General features: G+C 37.2%; 1 protein-coding gene and 1 non-coding gene across 2 annotated transcripts; both read left to right on the top strand.

The window, feature by feature from the left end:
* The first annotated feature begins 4,369 nt into the window (after positions 1-4,369).
* On the top strand, positions 4,370-4,441 carry Trnae-cuc (transfer RNA glutamic acid (anticodon CUC)). The gene has a single exon. It is a non-coding gene; the product is annotated as a tRNA-Glu (tRNA).
* A 733-nt stretch (positions 4,442-5,174) lies between these two features.
* On the top strand, positions 5,175-18,486 carry LOC135471111 (F-box only protein 32-like). Its single transcript, XM_064750171.1, has 8 exons — positions 5,175-5,482; positions 10,222-10,321; positions 12,107-12,199; positions 14,226-14,319; positions 15,387-15,556; positions 16,433-16,692; positions 17,418-17,490; positions 18,119-18,486. The coding sequence occupies exons 1-8, from the start codon at positions 5,355-5,357 to the stop codon at positions 18,203-18,205; spliced, it is 1,005 nt and encodes a 334-aa protein (XP_064606241.1). The 5' UTR covers positions 5,175-5,354; the 3' UTR covers positions 18,206-18,486.
* Positions 18,487-20,138: the final 1,652 nt, after the last annotated feature.

The raw sequence follows: 20,138 nt of genomic DNA, 5'->3' as shown, positions 1-20,138 counted from the left end.
CACGCGAAATATTTTCCGAAGGGCTGTGAATTCTAAGGGCTGTGAATTCCTCAGCTCTGTGATTTTCTAAGCTAGAGCTCTCTCGTTCTTCCACCCATGAAGATCGCCTCCATCGTATATACTAGTAAGTGAAATAAACGTACACCAATCGGTAAACTAATTTATCATTTATCGCTGGTTTCTCAAGACGAACTATAATTAAAGTTTGAGCATGGAGGGGAAAAACGTAGATCCTTACACATACGATCAAATGACTCGGTTCAGAAGTTCTGATTTGACTAGAAGAAGTCTCACATTTTGGTCAAACTTAAGTTTACTTCGTGACTTGTGAAAGAATATATATATATATATATATACGTTATACATGGTATATTTATATATGCCTATATATGTTTAACCCTACTAAAATTCTGATAATACCACTTCTGACTGAAAACTATATAGCTTCATATATCGTGTATCCTCTGTACCAGACGTTGAAGCAGGTGGACTTCTGATTATATACGTACTCCTGGACTGAATATATATTATATTGGGTAATTTATTGTCTGGCCGGATTGGTCCACTCGAATTAGATATTCATGAGCATGCATGTTTACGGCAAGTATAAATATGTATGTCATATGGAACTACTGTCCCACTTTGAGTGTATTACAGGGTATAAATATTGTATACATGTCACGGTGATATCGCTGAAGTACACGAGCTGGAAAAGATAAAGGAATTACGTATTTGCAGTCACAAGTGCAGTTAGACTCGGGCATTATCAAAATGGCATATATCTTGTGCAACCTTAAATGTACAGACGCATTTCTACGAGTACATTTCTATCGGTATACCCTTGATACACGCAGCATGATATATATATGCCTATACGCCCTCAGTAATCTGAGTAAATTTCTCAGCTAGTGCTCTCGTTCTTCCACCCATGCAGATCACCTCCATTGTATATACTAGTAAGTGAAATAAACTTCAACGTATATCCATATGATGTGATTGACTGACTTTATAATCGGATATATATATTTTCGTTTTAAAATGGATTTAATATGTGTACAATAGATAGGTATTTGTCGGTTGGACAATTAGTGAGGCAATCCGTCCATGTACAGCGTCATAACAGAGCTATGTGGACAAGTAGAACTCCAAGCTTAGTAAGGGAAGTCAAGAGATGGAACCCAGAAGTTTACTCAGATTACACAGCGCGTACGGGCATTTACTGTATATATGGAATACTCAGATCGTTTCACATCTGGGAAAACTATACGGAAGGTTAAAGCTTTTCAGTGAGTAATTCTGACTGGACGAGGTGAGCTCTTCGGTCACGTGACCTGTCAATGTGGCGGCTCAAGTTTTCCAGCTGTCTAGAATTCCTGATTTCCATACAGAATTTAACTTTAAATAGTTGCGTGAAAAATTGCAAAAAAAAATACACGCTGGTGGTTTTGAATTCCCGAAATCTCAGCCATGTTTGCAGGCAAGTTGTCGAATTCCCTGACCTCTTCCTTTAAAGGTTTTTCCCAGACCTCACGCCTCATGCTCAATGCTTAAGAGACTCCGTCATCTCTGAAGTGCTATCTTGGATTACAAATTAGTGCATCCTGTTTTGGGGCTAATCTGTTAAATGTCAGAATCCAGGTAACCTTTACGCCCGATTACATTACAGAAATAACTATACACAGCCTGTAGAAAAACATTGCTTTTCAACATAGAGAATAATGATCATAAAGTGTAGTGTGTATATATGGCTGATCACATGTAACATGTGATTACGTCACTCTTGGCATTGTTCACATATGAAGCCTTGGCTCATTTTACATGTGGAATGAGATATCTTACATGGCCCATTTAACAAAGTGGTATATATGCATCAATTAGGTACACATATGACAGCAACCTGCGGATGATCAAGGGTTTCCCCCGGACTCCGCCTGGTTTCCTTCCACCATACTGCTGACCACCGTCGTATAACTTAAATATTCCTGAGTGCGCCATAAAACACCAATCAAACAAATGAATTATAGGGATACAGTACATGAGTATACATCAGATATATATATATATATGCTAACTGTCTACATATCCAAAAGCCGTATAAGCCCTCAAGGAACAACAGTATTCGCTTGTTCCTCCACAGTTATCCCTGTGGCGTCTGTTGCAAACTCACAACCGTTCTATATTAACTCATATGGAGAAAATAAAAGCGAAAACATGTACTATATTATTACAATTAATCAACACACCATACAGATTCGAAAATTTATCAAGATGAAGACGTATAAGCATACCTTACTCCTTTTAGCTGTGTTGTTTCTTTGTTGCTCCCTGTTCAAAATGAGTTGTGTGCTAGCCTGACGCCGTCGTAAATATATAGGGGGATTAAATCTAGGGCAGTTCAGCCTTGGGGGGTAAAGGGAACTGTGTTAAGTATGTATAGGCCCCACATACATAGGCCTACATTGTCGGCTGAAGCATTAGTCGAACAGCTGATCGGCCTAGACGTGAACCGACTTGTGTGGTCACGTGACATCTTAAATTTACTGGTGAAGTTGGTCGTACCAAAGATAAACAGATGAACGTTGATACAGGGGCATGACCAACAATTGTTGTACAAGCTTACCTTCTGTAGGGGGACATCAGCCCTCTAAGGTATACAAAGGTTTAATAGGCCTACACTAGCCTCGGCCTTTAAATGCATGAGTCTGTAAGCATATATATATAGGCTACACACACACACACGCACACGCACAAACACACACACACACACACACACACACACACATAAATGTATATATATAGACGAACAGACACAATATGTGTAAAAGGCATCGGGTGTATTTAATTTGTGTTTTTACCTAAGCCCTCTGAAATCCACTCGTCTCTGAGTCGTCGGAAACCCATATATAACCCATATATAATGTATCTGCGGTTCAAATCCAGCAGAGGACAGGGAATTTTCGCAAAGCCCCTACCCCCTCCCTGTGTACATCATGCATTCTCCCGTGTCCAGTACATTGGCGAGGCAGTAATTTATCGGTTGACAGATCGTGCTCGCGTATAAGACCATTTTTCCCGTGGTCTTGCGTGAAGTTCATTGAAGATCACCTGCCTTCCGACAATATGGCACGCCTACACAAACAGCTCACTCGATCAAATCTTCGTGGATTCCGTGGATTGTATATGGGGGAATTCAATTGCAAGGTCAGTTGTTTGTTGCCAAAAGGATTCATGGTGGAGAAAAATGAAGCCTAATTATTTGCTCTCTTAAATAATGTATGTAAGACAAAACGTGTTAATATTGTTACATGTAATTACCTAACCAGAATTTTGTAACTTAACATTATGATTATGTGAAAAGTTGCAGTTGAGGAATCATTACGCGCCTTCACATGTTATGACGTTACAGGATATGAACTTGCATTGTGCAGCATTTATTAACATGTAGAATTTTAACACTAACAAAATACTGGCATCTTAACATTTTAGTTTCAGAATGTGATCGAAGTAACAATCAAGCAGACAATGAATTAATCAATCAATCAATCAGTGCCTGGATTCGAACACTCAACCTTATTGGTGAAGAGACTATTAATAACCTGGTCTATATGGTCTCCAGTAGGTATTGGCCTACAGGTGTAGGTTGATACATAGGGTGTAGACGTGTACCAGGGCGTATTAAGCCTTCATCGGTTAAATGTGTGACTTCGGACCATGCGCCCATATTAACAACATATAGGCCTCGCTGGAATGAGCACTGGCCAAAAACATTAAACATTACAGTATCTGAAAGGCTTTGGCCTGCATAACTTTTCATATATGCCCTTTCCACATATCCAATGATGTGCCTAAGAATCAGTACAGCAGGAACTAATATTTGTGTGTTTGATGTTACAACAGGAAGGCGTTTTCCGCACACCGATGTTCAGTTGCCAACAAGAGTTGCTTCCCTTACCTTCACTGCTAATGATGGCCGGTATTTACACAGGAGACGCTATGTCATCAACTTAACGAGTGTTTTTGTGTCGCGTTCGATCACAACATGAACAGTATGGCAGATTTTCCACTACCAAATGTTATAACAAACATAAATATTCGTTGCTCAGTCCATTAGATAAGGCTAACGTGGTAACCAAAAGTTTTGTTGCTCGCCATAGCAGTCATGGACACGAACCTCTGCGGTTATCTGCAATCGTAAGGATAAAGTATTTTAGGTCAATTTTGATATTATCGGTATATGTAAATGTTCTTTTGTATTGTTTAATCTGTTAAAATTTGATTTTTCAACTTGTAAATGTCTACAAAATTGTCAGAATCGCGTGTTGAGCTCAGCAACTCTACTCAAGCTATTATATCCTACGTGTAACATCTCTCCCATGTGGTCTAGTGGTTAGGATTCCGCGCTCTCACCGCGGCGGCCGGGGTTCGATTCCCCGCATGGGAAAGTATTTTTTCGTTTTTGTTTTTGATTTTTTCAGTAAGCTTTAGAAACAATATTATAATTAACAGTATTTTTGACGTTTGAATATTATTAAAGTAGCGTTAACTGATAGATACACAATATCTGCCCATGAATGTTGACAGTGTTACATATCAGTCACTATATCTTATTAGGGTAACTGTATACAGTTTCAACAATATTATTTTTTAACATAAATTTTGTGCCTGTTAGCTAGTATATATTAGACAGATACTAATTTATTCAGTGGGCTCTGAAATTCACGCAAACGCAAATGCTAAGCTTGACTTACAAATTAAAGATTAGCCTTGAAAGTATCTCATAAAAAGAGAGCCCATGGACGTTTTTACTATGTTTAACTGTTTAAAAAGAATGCTACTGATGTTAAAAATCAAACATCCGGGTAGTCTGTTGCATACATTTACAACTATAGACGGATATACCTGAAGCTAATCATAACAAAGATCCTTGATTAATATGACCTGCATCTAGTATCTTGTCAGCAAGAACTCGGTCACTGACCTCGATAGTGGTTCAACGCTCACATCTTTACAATGAGTTACTTTACAGAATCGGGGAATCCAACAAAGAAAACTACGCAGAAACATTGCTATAGTTTTCCAGATGATCGTGTAGGTCTAGACCATTCTTCTTCGCGAGCAACGAAGAGATGCACTAACCAGCTGAGCGATGTAAACAAAGACATGTGACTGACCACGTGCAATTATTTATTTGTGACGTCACAAACAAAAGCCAATGAGAACGGAACTGGAGACGGGCCGAACCAATCACTGACGTTATAATTCGTTTCTGCCTGCTGGATCCCAAACATAAACAGACTGCGCACTCGACGGAAGGAAAACAAACCTTAAAATTATTAACAGAGATTCGTGTAAAAATGCCTTTTCTTGGAAGAGACTGGCGTTCTCCTGGTGATCAGTGGGTTCGGACAACTGAAGGATGGGAAAAGCTGCGATTATGGCGTGTGAAACTGTTCGAAAATCTGAACGCAAACATTCTGGCACGGTAAGAAATTGTCATACACTACTGGCATGTTGTTCACGACTGTGTCCTGCTTCCCCTAGGCGAATTGTCATTACCTGCAGCCCTCAATCTTATCAGGTTAATTTATGCATTCTGTCTGTGAGATGAAATGGACTTTATTACAGTGGGCTTTTCACTTTATTATGTACAGCAGTATGACGTGAGATATAACTCTTCCAGAACCAAACTGAGCTAAGCTGTTGAGATATTCGTTTCCAGCTGACTGCCTTCCTGTATATTGCGCAGACACAAACGTAAGCTTATGTCTGTTACTGGACGTGTTTTCTTAAAATAACATCGACATTAGTCGCCTTTGTTTGCTGGCATTGATGTATAGCCAACGAAGACATAAGTCATGCTCTTTATCACTTAACTCAATAAGCCATAGAAATCGCTCAGAAGCGAAGTAATTAAAGAAGTTTTTGTATTTTCATTTGTTTGATCTATATCTGTCAACCAAGCTCCAAATCCAACTTACACCAATATACACATGACTGCTTTGTGGTATTAATGAATAAATAAATTTTAAAAAAAAGTTACTGGACTGAAATTGGATGATACATTATTGTTCACAGTTTGCTTTCATATCTAGCTTTTCTAATGTGCTATACAAACTTGTATAGTCATGCATTTCAAATGAGACTGGTTACAATAGCAAAAAAAGAAATACCAGGCTCCTGGTCTGTAAAGGGTAGCCTGAAATGTGGAAATTGCATGTTAGACAGGTCCCATGAGTTTGAACTAGTCAAGGTCTGATTATTTGCTTAGGTTTGTCAGGAAAGGTCAGCACAAGGAAACATCCAGTGAACTGGGCTTCCCACCTAATGTCTTCACATTATAGGCTTTGTGATGACAGTTATCTTTAGGAATTCAGGATAGTCTAATCAGCGAGTTTGGCCACTACATTTATTTACCTGGTGTAAGTAAGTAAATCTCAGAACGAGTAAATTACCTATGATTTACTATGTTGGTTAAAAATCATGTGAAATGAACAGTAGAAAGTCACATAAGTACACATCATTCTTCACCGACTTAGTAAAGCAGGTTGACAAGTTGATGCAAAATTACTGGTGATTTACTGTGTGTAAATTATCACCCTAAAATGTCATTTCACTGCTAATTTACATCAAATTTATCAATTGAAATTTATAATACTTTTTTTAAAACAGCCTGAAGACAACTTATTCATGAGTTTTGTCAGGTACATTGGAAGGCAATTACATCTCAATCACATTCAAATTTCTTCCACCAATAAACTTGATTGCTGTACATTGTACTTGTGTATATTTGTGCAAACAGTAATAATCAAGTGCAAGCTTATGCAAAAGAAAGCTTATTATTGGTCTCTGTGTATTACCACATGAGAAAGTTAAGGTCACATGTACTTGTTGCTGCTGATGAAAGAACTCTCATAAACTACAGTCAAGTAAAGAAATAAGTACTCTCATAAACTACAGTCAAGTAAAGAAATAAGTACTCTCATAAACTACAGTCAAGTAAAGAAATAAGAACTCTCATAAACTAGTCAAGTAAAGAAATAAGAACTCTCATAAACTAGTCAAGTAAAGAAATAAGAACTCTCATAAACTAGTCAAGTAAAGAAATAAGAACTCTCATAAACTACAGTCAAGTAAAGAAATAAGAACTCTCTTAACTGCATATAAGTGAAATGTACTGACTGTGGAATATATTTGATCAAGCAGTTGTTAAATGCTTATGCAACACTGTGTCTTCAACATGGTGGTGTGTATTTCCTGGTGTGTCAATCTCTACCACCCTGTTAGCCTATTGCCAAATCAATATATTGACTTTGCCCTGTGGGTTGTTTTTGGGCCTAGAACGCCTCGAACATGTATGTATTGGTTAACTATGCCTTTCCCTTCCCCCAATGATAACTTATAGCTGTCAGAACGTATGTCTGTCCCAATCCACTGATGCAAATCCTTTATGATGTAACAGATATTTTCCCTCTTATTCATTAAAGCATCTGTAAAGATTGGTGCAATATTCAGCAACAAAATTGCATTTTCATGATGATGTTGACATGTTTACATACACCAGACATCTATAATGTGGATATCTTAGTGTGAGAAAATACAGATTATACATGTGTAATGTTCAGAAGAAGTTATGACTTCCACAGTCTACAGTGTATTAATTGTGTAGACATTATCAGTAAAATGTATTACAGCTGTATGCCATGTATTGTTTCTGTTATTGTTTCTGTTATATATAAACAAAAAAAAAGAAAATCATCAGGGGAACCAAAAACAAATCACAGTGTTTACATCAGGAAATATTGTGTAGAAGGCATGCACAATTTAATAAAGCATAAAGAACAGAGCAAGACATTAGACAAGGTGTAGAAGGCATGCCCAATTTAATAGAGCATAAAGAACAGAGCAAGACATTAGACAAGGTGTAGAAGGCATGCCCAATTTAATCGAGCATAAAGAACAGAGCAAGACATTAGACAAGGATGTGTGTTTCTTAATGCATGATTTGGGTTATTCCCTGTCAAGCACCATAAAAAGAGAAGACAGAGTATATTGACATATTAACATGGACAACCTTTACAAATAATATCCTGCTTCATTACCTGTCAAATTCGTTTCAAAATGATTTGTTAACAAGGTTTTACTTTTATCAGGGTTTTAATATGCATGTAAATTTACTGCTCTTGGTGAGCTGAAATTAAGTTTGTCTCTGAGTTGCCGCATATGTGAATACTGCAGGAGACAGTAACACTTTGTGGTTAAGCTGGCATCATGAGCAGTGTGTGCCCATAGATAAGACACTGTGGATTGAATTCTTAATATATACATGCATTATATATATATATATATATATATATATATATATATATATATATATATATATCCACTAGCACTATATATATATACATGTGTGGGTGTTTTTTTAGGGATACATTTGGCGGCTAAATATAACACATGTACATTTATTTGTCATTGAGTAATAGGATCTTTTATTTTTAAAGTGAAAAAAGCAATGAGGTTCACAAAATGTAATCTGTATACCTTGAAATATTTTTATAAAAGAAAGTAACTAATGTTGTACATTATGAAGAACAATTGGTAAAATATAAATGTAGAGAATACTGTTGCTGCTGCAAATTGATGGTCGAAATCATTTTCAATTTAACACAGATGTAGTAACATAAAAAATTAAAAAGTAGATATAAAAAGTATCAAAAAAAAATCAAAAGTATTACGGAGTAAATCATCTAATAATAAATAAATAAATAAATAAAACAGATTATTTTTGCACTTGACTTGTCTTGACTTTTTTTGTAGATCAATTTTGACACCTAGAAATATATACGAGGAAGCTTAACCTTAATTAAAATAGGTCTCTTATGGGTACAAGGTGAAGTGATAATTAAGTATAGAAATTAACAGAAGAGATGACCGTGACACCAGCAGGTACCACATTCTTTGAGTGCAGGGTGTGTTATATCAGACTGTGATTCACTGCAGTGACCTTGGCTTAAACCTATATACCAGGAGTTTCTTTGTGTCAGGTCATACTACCATCATCACACAAATTCTAAATATAGCGCTGACAAGTCCGATAATTCAGGATATTCTGTCAGAGCTAGAACTTGCGATTGATTGCGATTTATTGCGATTGATTGCGATTTATTACCATTTATGGTAAACTATGACTGAACTTCATTGTATGTATGTGGAGCAGTGGTGTAACCAGGGAACAGTATATGATAGAATGAAGGGTATATTAAAGTAGGCATATCCACTTATGTAAGTGTGGTGTACCAGTAAGGTAGTTGTACCAGTAAGGTAGTTGTACTGGTGTACAAACTTAGAGCTACAACAACAAGCCTGTAGTTTTGGTACCTACCCTAATTCCTCAACCTATTTGCATATTAATGAGCAACATTCAATGCATTTTATGCATGTTTTTAATTTAATTTTTGGAGATAAAACTACATTGGTTGGATAGGCCAATTTCAGGGCTATAATTCTGTCCACACAGAATTTGCTTGAATAAACACCTGTGCAGACATGTTAAAGGCTTGAACAATTACAGTAGTCCAAACCAGTAATAAAGAAGACCTACCAATATATAAATTCATGACCAGCTAGCTAACATACACTGGTGCTGTCACAGGAAACTGAGTGACAGATTGGCCTCCATCGCTATAAGGTTAAACTAGTCAGGATATACACTGTACATATTTTGATGCTAAGTATTTCTTAGACCGCTATTTTTATTATTCCGTGGGTGTCGTAGACTCTACTTACATATTATACGCACTCTCAGGAATTGCCTCTAGATAATGTGTGATACAAAAAAAAATGTACAGTAGCTTGTACATGGTCATCTTTAAATTATTTCAGTTAAACTTTAAAATTCTTGCAGGAAGAGGTATGAACTCTATGTCTGTCACAATAGCATTTGAGATTTACATTTGTGATTCATTGATCAGTATTTATTTTTTTATTTGATTGGTTTTTTACACTGTACTCCAGAAAAATTCACTTATAGGACTGTGTCCAGCATTATGGTGAGAGAGCAAAGCCAGCAACTGGGCAGGAAGCCGGAATGAGCTGGATTTGAACTCACAACGACTGCATTGGTGAGAGGCTCCTAGGTCATTAATCTGTGCTAGCACACTAACCATTCATCCAGGGAGGCCCCTCACTAATCATTAAGATGTTGACATTTGTTTATAACTTCAGGTTAATGAAACTGGCCCTGCAGGACTGGTATGTGAAGAAAGACTTCATTAGTCATGGCCATCAACCGCACATGCTCTATGTCAAAGGCAACTCTAAGGAGGTGAGACATCTCAGCTGTGCTGTATTGGCCCAGTTTGTTATGTTCAGGGGATGGGAGTTCAAGTCTCAAAGGAGACGTTCCGTTGACAAGCATATTTTAATGTTTCAATGATAAATATTTCAAAAGTTCATAGTTTTATAGTAAACAAATAGACAGCGAATTTCTGGTTGTTTAGGCCTAGTTAATGTACACTGCATTTTTCTATGTGTTGTTTGGCTAGGAATTATATATACTGGCTGTAAAAATGAGGACATAATGAACATGTCATTTGCAAGATTATGTAAATACAACAACAAAATTACTTTTACTGGAGTTGAACAAATCCAAAAGGAAGTGAAGTGTAGTAAATGCAAACATGCGTATAGGGGCTTTTACAAGACACGTATGTATATATGTATATCAGTGTACTAACAAATATTACATAGTCTACATGGAACACAATCCTTACATCAGATAAAGTAAAAACTGGCAACTATGTTGATGTTTTCATGTTTCTACCCATGCCCAGAGTGAAACTGCGTTGCACGGAACTGCGTTGCACGGAATTGCGTCTGACAGTGGCCCACATGCAGGGTTGATTAGCTGGCCTATTTGGCCTGGTGTCAGGGAGAAATGGCGTAGTTTAAAATCAAAGTCTCTCATCTGCCTGACACACCTCCTGTGGGCTGGATGGGGTAACAGGGTAGCTGGGCATATGCCTCTGTTAGCTCAGTCTGTGTTGGCTAGGTGTAGGGTAGCTGTATAGGTATGCCAGAAGCTTAAGGGAAGGGAAAGACAGAGTGTACATCAGATACGGGAAGTAAATTAAGTAGGTTTACAGACATTCATGTGAAAGTGAGATAGAAGAAGGTTGCTAATCTCCAGATATTCTAGGCAGATATTAGACATAGAGTACTGGTGCAGAAACTTACATTCTCCAGCAGGATATTTGCTGGGGAAAAAACACTGATTGACTCAAAAAACTCTCGAAATCATTTTCATGTTCAAAATTTTAGAACAAAGACGCTGGTGAAAATACAAGAGTTGATCAGTTCAGACGGATAGTGTTTGTTTGGTGTATTTTAATCTTTGTGGAGTATGCACCAGGTGGATGAGTATATCATTGGGAAGGTACACATACCGTGTACACATTGGTATGTGTACAATGTAGCCAGAAGGTGCAGTGAGTGCTGGCTGCAGTAGAAGTGAGTCAGAAAGTTAGACAACTATGCATCTAGTACAGTCAAGGCTACAGTCAGCTGATGAGCCAGACTCCGTTCGTAAACATCACATCAGTCTTTGTTTACTTCTCTGACAGCTCATGTGTGACTGACTGGAAGTCTGCGGTTGTACATGTATGATGGTTGTACATGTATGATTACGGGATGTCTGTGTGTATTCTGTACCCTTGAACTGTTTCGCTAGACTAATACAGTTTATATGTGATATAAATATAAATATAAGCTGAGGTTAAGTTTTTTTGTCTGGCAACACCACAATATTTTCTATACACATGTACATGTATATGTGTTCTTGTTTAATACAAGTGCCCCATCCCCCATCCCCATCGCCCCCCAAGAACCCCCCCCCCCCCCCCCCCCACACACACACACACCTAGGTACACATGTCTATAGTCACTGATCTTTGACAACGGCTATTTCTTTAGGGAGGATAAACACCATAAAAATATACATTTACTATTAAGGTTAGACCATAAGATGTTTAAAATACATGTATAATACAGTATGAAATAATTACCAAAAAAACAACAGATAATAACAGATTGTTGATGTGTTTATTTTCAGAGAAAAATTCCAACCAGCCTTAGTGAAGCCTTCATCAGGTTGGACATGGCTGGAGCAGTGAAGGACATTCGGAGATTTAACTATGTTCTCAAGGTCAGCTGAATCAATGTCTTACATGCACATATTTGTTTGCTCAGTTTGACAGCTGAGTGAGTGAGTGAGCGCTTGTGGTTTAATGTCATGCTCAACAATTTTTCTGTCATATGATGACGAGACTTCACTTGAAGGTGTGTAGCTTCACTCCACTGTTGGTTCCTTAGCACTAATTCACACCTTGTCTTTTCTTCTGCTCAGTTACTGCCAGCTCCCACTGCACTCACACTGCATTCTGCATTCACGTTACAAACATGCATTTATAGTCCCATTTTAGCCTTAATTCCAGCTCCAGCTCCAGCAGTTCTCATAATTCTCCTAAGTGTATCCACAGTTCAATCATTCTAGTGCACTCACCTTCCCATGGTATTCACAATTCCGGTTTTAATATATAATGACAGTTCTACAGTTTAGAAAACTGTACAGTTGCATAACATTTACAGTTATTTTGCAACATTTAGAGTTGTACTGTAACATTTATAGTTATACTGTATCATTTACAATTGTACGGTTGCATTTACAATTGTACTGTATCATTTGCAGCTGTGCTATTACATTTACAATTGTAGTGTATCATTTACAGTCATACTGTATCATTTATAATGGTACTGTATGTTACATTTACTGTTGTTACAAGTTACCCAGTTACAAGTGCACTCACCTGTCCACAGCATTTAAAATGACATTTCAACATTCCATTGGCCGCCTACAGATCCACAGTTACATAACATTTACTGTTGTACCGGAGCATGTAAAAGGAATCGACTTTCCACATTTGATTGGTATAACCTTTTTACAATCCACCGGCCTCTTAGTTTCACAGTTAAGTAACATTTACAATTGTACAGTTATGGTGACTGTCTGTACTGTAGAGTGTTTTCAGTCTTACAGTTTAACTGATATGCATAGCCCAGTATTACAGGACACTGTTCAGTATAGACTGCTTTGAAGTTACGTTGCCCCTTACAGCCTGAATTACAAGGCAAACCAATGTTCACCTTCAGTGTAGCACAGCTTTATAATGATGTACAGGCTTATAGGATTTGCTTTCACATTGTATTACATGAACATGTATATGAGAGTTAATGCGTTGCTAATTTGTAGTTTGCGTACTACAGTGTAGCTGTAGATAGCTCTACACCTTCAGTAATACTACGTAGCATTTAAAAGTGAATGGTGTAGAGCTGTGTAGAGCTAGGTACAATGTAGCTGCATATGTGTTTAATATATCATTGTTTTGCTCTACCTTTGTTGACAAACTGATCTAAATGGTTGCATGCACTCATAACCATGTAATGATTTTCAGAAAAAGCAAACTTTCTGTGTTACTGCTAACCATTCTTCATGCTGTTTAGCTTAATTATGAAAATGCAATCAGAAGTATAGTTTATACTGCTCAATTAAGTCAATTCTGAATATTTTTTTCAGGTAAATAAATGTTATAAAACCTTACTTTTTCTGTAAATCTTGCATTTTTCTGTACAGGTAGGATATTTTCCTGCCTTCCAAACACCTTAAAACACCACTCTAAGATAACAGAACTCCTAGAATCAGGCAAACTGAGCAACTTGGCCATAGATGAAATTTTAAAAGTCATCCATCATAATTCTAAGTTGTTTGTTTTTATACAGTATGGTACAAAAGTTTACCTTCCACAAGAGCTCATGCTGCGGTATTTATTTATTTATTTGATTGGTGTTTTACGCCATACTCAAGAATATTTCACTTATACGATGGCGGCCAGCATTGTCGTGGGAGGAAACCGGGCAGAACCCGGGGGAAACCCACAACCATCCGCAGGTTGCTGAAAGATGTTCCCACTTACGGTCGGAGAGAAAGCCAGAATGAGCTGGACTTGAACTCACAGCGACCACATTGGTAAGGGGCTTTGGGTCATTACGCTGCTCTAGCAAGCTAACCAACTGAGCCACATGCTGCGGTGAGATAATATCCCATGGTGATAACTTCCTCTTCCAGTGACAGTGATAATACATTATGTTATATTGTGTCTCTTGTGTCACCTCAGGTGATCCAGCACCTCCTTGTGTACAGACTGTCCAACCTCAGTGGCACCTCCCAGAAACACATCTTCCACATCCTGGAGGAAATGGTTAACCATGGTGAGTATGACACCGTCTCACCTGGCTGTGGTACTGATTTAGACACAGGTGTTACATCTGGCTGTATTGCGTGTACCTCCGTTACCTGGAACAGTCTGGGCAAGCTAACACACTTGTAATTACAAAGTCAGCTTGACAAGAACTCGTTACTAAATCAGGTATCAGAATAGTTGGTACCCACTATTAGAATAATAAAGAGGCACTTGTACTTTATAAACTTAAAGTACATGTAAGTAATGAAAAGTTTTTATAAGTTTATATCGTTACTGGAAAGACCACAAATTAAATAATTACTACACATATAAATAAAAACAGATACTGTTAATAAATTCCTCACGAGGTGTGTCCTAGTGCTTAACCATGGCTGTACTAATATCAAAATGTCAGGATTTGTGCAGACATGCCATATTTCACCTAAAGATGCACATAAAGGCCTTTAAAATAATAGTTTTGATGCCAACAGTTAAGTTTTTCGGAAGTAATTTCACCAGAAACTCGTAAGTATAACTCCAAGGTGTTTGAATCAATCAGCAAATTATGTCACTTGAGAAGTGATGAACTATAGTTGAAATAAAGTTGTTTGGTTCTGTTAAACCAGTAATTACATTAGAGCCTTAAGAAGTGATGAACTTTAGTTGAAATAAAGTTGTTTGGTTCTGTTCAACCAGTAATTACATTAGGGCCTTAAGAAGTGATGAACTTTAGTTGAAGTAAAGTTGTTTGGTTCTGTTCAACCAGTAATTACATTAGGGCCTTAAGAAGTGATGAACTTTAGTTGAAATAAAGTTGTTTGGTTCTATTCAACCAGTAATTACATTATGGCCTTAAGAACAGTGAACAGATAACTTTATCTTTCTTAGTATTTCACAGTACACGTGTTACCTTCCTTTGTTGTATCGCAAGAAAAGTATGTCAGTCAAATGCTTGAAGAGTTTTTAATTCGGCTAGAGAGGCCAAAAATATTCCTGCAATGGCTGTGGATGTCAGAAAAGTGGCTTCAAAAGGGAAACTGGTGATGAATTGTGGTTATATATGGCTCAAGAAGTTTAATTCCTTTGCATTTTCAGTGATAACAAGTGGAAATAATGTGAACACTACAATGTCTCTGCTGGACAAAGCAGAAATGGCACTGACAGACGGACAGACGTCCCACATTGGTAGTGCTCACCTGTGGGCCAGGCATAAACAATCCATCAACAAAATGAGGAACCTGCTTGTGGCATTCCAAATCAAACAGGTCAGCTTAAACAATATTTACGCTTTTATTTGTAAAGATGCATTTCTTTATTTATTTGATTGGTGTTTTACGTTTTCACTTATATGATGACGGCCAGCATTATGGTGGGAGGAAACCAGGCAGGGAAACCCACAACCATCCGCACATTGCTGGCAGACCTTCCCACATACTTAAAGTCTGTAGAAAAGCAGATAAAATTGGATTTGTAGCAAATCCAGTGAATTAGTAACATACAAATTGCATAGTGTGACACATTTTAAGCATGTGTTTACTTCTGAATTCTTCACCTAATGGCAAATTCTTTGGTAGAGAAACCAGAGATTGGTTAACAAAAATTATAATACATTTATAATGATTACATTCTTTGTCTCTGTAGGACCAACAATGCTATGTGTGTAACTTTTCTTTTCAAGGCAAAGTATTTATTTATTTATTTATTTGATTGGTGTTTTATGCCGTGCTCAAGAATATTTCACTTATACGATGGCAGCCAGCATTATGGTGGGTGGAAACCGGGCAGAGCCCGGGGGAAACCCACGACCATCTGCAGGTTGCTGGAGGACCTTCCCAGGGACGGCCAGAGAGGAGGCCAGCATGAGCTGGACTTAAACTCACAGCGACCACATTGGTGAGAGACTGCTGGGTCATCACGCTGCGCTAGCGCACTAACCAACTGAGCCCCGGAGGCCCCTCAAGGCAAAGTAAACTTTGAAGTAAAATTGAAGGTATCACCCTTGTATAAAAGTACTTCGGTTTTTCTGTATATAAATCAGGCTTTACTTACAACTGTGAAAAAATTGTGAGAAAACGAAAGTGGTTTCAGCACTCTATGATTGTATAAGTTTTAACATATTATTATCATGTTCTTTTGTTCAGCGAGAGGAGGACGGAAAGGTGTTATTTGGCGACCTTCCGGATGACTGTATTCGTGACATTCTCTTCCGACTTGCAGACCACAAGGACGTTCTTCACACAGGCATGACCAACACTTCTATCTACGACATGTCACAGGAAGTGTTGCTATGGAAACAGCTGTGCATGTTCCACTTCACACCCATGCAACTGCTGACGTTCCTGCCACAGGAGACGCAGGATGACAACCCCAACTGGAAGTATCTCTACAGGAGATGTGTCAAGTAAGGACAGAACAGTTTAGGTAGCAGCAGATCTTTGCCGCTGTATTTCAGTCTGGTGATCAGTCTTTTGTTTACAATCTGTCACTTCTACATAACGGCCTGAGAGGAATGAGTCATGTGAAACTGTATTTTCGTCTAAAACCTGACGGAAATTAAAATTTCAAAAAACAGAAAAAGACAGAAAAATTGCGGCTGTTTAGTGGAATGACATCAGTGATCAGCCAATCAAATTTCTAGCTGTGATAATTTGAAATGACAGCAAACTACGGTGGCGTTAAGCGACAGGATTATCACAAATCTCCCTCCTTGACGAAATCTCCCCTTGAAGCAAACGACTGATGTTTGGGCTAACTCTGTGTGTGTAATGTTATATACCTTACTCAAGAATTGTCCACAAATACATCGGCCTGCAGTTAGGTTTAAGGATGGTGGAAAAGGTGGAGTGCCCGTTATCTGTACTGCAACGGCAAAAACATTTTTGATACATAATACATATCTTTAGGATTCAATTTTTTAATAAGTAAATTAGGGTTTGGCTACATGTACATCACATGTTATCTGTAAAAAATACTGAAATTGGTGTCTAAAGTTTGTTTACTCAGAAAAAAGCATAGTAATGCAATGCAGTGTTGGTTGGTTGGTTCCAGGATGTTTCACAATGCAGGTATGCGTATGCCGATTTGCACGCACTGTGCTGACATTGTGTTGACATTTGTCAATTTCAGGCGATTTGGAAGAAAAGATGTGTACGCCGATATGCTTGCCCTCTGTTTACATTGCCAGTGTCTGTTTTGGCAGGTAAGATTATATGTATAGTCATCTCATGGTTCAATGCCTTACCACAATACTGCAAATAGATGTTTTTGACAAAGTGTTCTATACAAATAATTTTAAGTTGCACTACTTTTTCAATCATTTGCAAATTTGCAGTGTGTTTACTCAAGCCTATTCTGAAGGCATTATTCAGTGTAGACTGACAAAAATTATCCTTTTTGTGAAGCCCTGAAATTGGCTAATCTAACAGATCTAACTAGTTTTGTATCCAAAATCAAGTTAAAAATGTGTATAAATTGCACCGAAAGTTGCTCTTTCATATGCAAAAAGGCCGAGCAATTACGGTAGTTTATAGTTCAGGTGGCTCTTTTTTGTCTCACCACCTTGTACTTGTGCTAAAAATCCCCCCACCCCCAAAAAGTGCAATTTTAGAGGCAAATACATGTCATAAAACATTAATTTTGGTGTTGATCCTTTCTAAAATAAGCAGAACTCTCAGAATTGGCCAAAATGATTGACTTAGTTATGAAGGAAACTTAATGCCAGATACTGTAATTATGAATCTTATTGGTCAACTTACAAATATGTCTTGCTATAATGTACCTTTCAACAAACTGCGACTTAATTTTTTTAATGATGATTTTTTTTGCAGTCCATTGGGCACCCCTGTGTCAATGACAATATGCCGACATCGCAGAAACTCACTCCAGAGGCATTCCTCAAACTGTTTGCATTGTAGATGATTGGATACTAAAGACCATCATACTGGGGAAGTCTGCACCTACCCTTCCCACAGAATCTCAACTACCCTGACTGACCCTAAAATTTTGCGCACAAAACTGCATCTTCAGAGGCAAATAAATGTCCAAAAAAATATTATTTTTTGGTGCTGAAACTTACAAGTTTCCAGTAGAATATTATCCCATGTTCCAAGCAAACCTCAAAACACCTTTCTAAAATCAATCAGGCCAGGGAATGTTTCTCCATTTGGCTGATTTCAAACCTTTTTGTTTAAATTTTGAAAAAAGACAAACAAAAGCAGCTGATCTTGTCCGAACAGGTGATTGGCAGTGTAATTTGGATGTAGGGTGAGGTATTTTCAAACTTTCTTTAGAATTTTCGGATTTTTTTTCGGGCCGTCAGTTCCCATGCGTGATCAACAGAACTCTCAGAATCAGGACAAATGTGCAAGTTAGTCATGGACGAAATTCATGGTCGTTACAGGTACATGTAACACATACTTAACAGAATTTCCCATGAAACACAGCGATACTACAAATGTCTGATCAACTCCGTAGTCATTTGGTAACATTCTAATTTCTAAATAGGGGTTTTGGATAGATTCTTTTTCACTTGTTTTTCAGATGTCTTTATTTGTATGTCTTTCAATATATAGATGAGGGTATTGAAGTTTTGTAAGCCACTTAAAATTTTACCCACTGCTCGACTGCATGTTATTTAATAATGATGTTATTATTGTGCCACTGAATTTTCACAAAGATGAATTTTAATGTTTTTAGGTGCTACAAATGCTGTTTTGTTTTCAATATCAGATGTAGTTTGGGGTTTTGTAATATGAATACAGTGTTTGTTATGTCTTGCATACTGATGAAAACATAAAAGTTGTCCATATTAATTATGTTGCAAATGTTGCAATATCATTCTCTTGTACAGATCTTATGTCAAAAGGCACATCAATGCAAGTTTTGTTTCTTGTGATACAACTCATATTAAATATGCTATTTTTGCCACTTCTTATCCATGATATATGTAAATTTGAGTATAACGAAAATGTTGTATATTGGTTACTTTGTTTTTAATCAGTTGCTGATGTAGATTGTTATTGAAGCATTTTGGACTGTTATATTGTGTCAACATGAAAACACTTGCATGCCAGGAGTTTTCATGAAGGTCTCCCAAAGCCAAGGTAAATAACAACATTGTTTTACAAAGTGTTCCTATCTATAACTTTGATGCCTATATGATTTTATCTGTCTTGTTTTAGTTTAGAGATAGATAATTGTCAATCTGGTCACAGCAAGTTTGTTTTTAGAAAGTGTTTATTACAGGTACAAATGAGTAGCAGAACTGCAGTACTGTATGGTCAGTGGATACATGTATATATAACTTAATGATACTGACATCTAGAATATGTCAAGAAATGTGAAAAATTAACATTAAGTACACAAATGTCAGTCACATTGTAGATTCTAAGGAATCTACAAGCATATGGTAGAATACTAAAAGTCAAAATTTGCAGAGCTTTGTCTTTGTTATTTCCCACCGGTGAATGAATTGTTAGCAAAAAAACACTTTTGGAAATTTTACCGCTTACATTTGATTTTCTTTGCTATGTTTTGAGTTATGATTAGGACTTTTTGTTATAGTGCTAGTTCAAGTTTAATAAAATTGCTTTTTACAATAATGACCGTGTGAAATTTGTACAGAAAAGTGTTTCTTGAACTTAATCAAATTCAGCATTTTACTGAAATGATGTCTAAAGCTCTTGACATTGTGTTATGATAGATACTTCTTTAATAAAAAAGACAAAATTTAGACATCTTTCCAAAGCATTAAGTAGTTGCTTGACAAACCATCTAATTCAGATACTTCACGTTTTGTTTAGACCAATGGAACTGCAGCTTGTAAATACAACTATTGTGATTTAAACA

The sequence above is a fragment of the Liolophura sinensis genome, chromosome 7 (assembly GCF_032854445.1).
Source record: "Liolophura sinensis isolate JHLJ2023 chromosome 7, CUHK_Ljap_v2, whole genome shotgun sequence".
Lineage (NCBI taxonomy): Eukaryota > Metazoa > Mollusca > Polyplacophora > Chitonida > Chitonidae > Liolophura > Liolophura sinensis.
The sequence above is the reverse complement of the archived record's forward strand: the minus strand, read 5'-3'. Positions and strand labels throughout refer to the sequence as shown.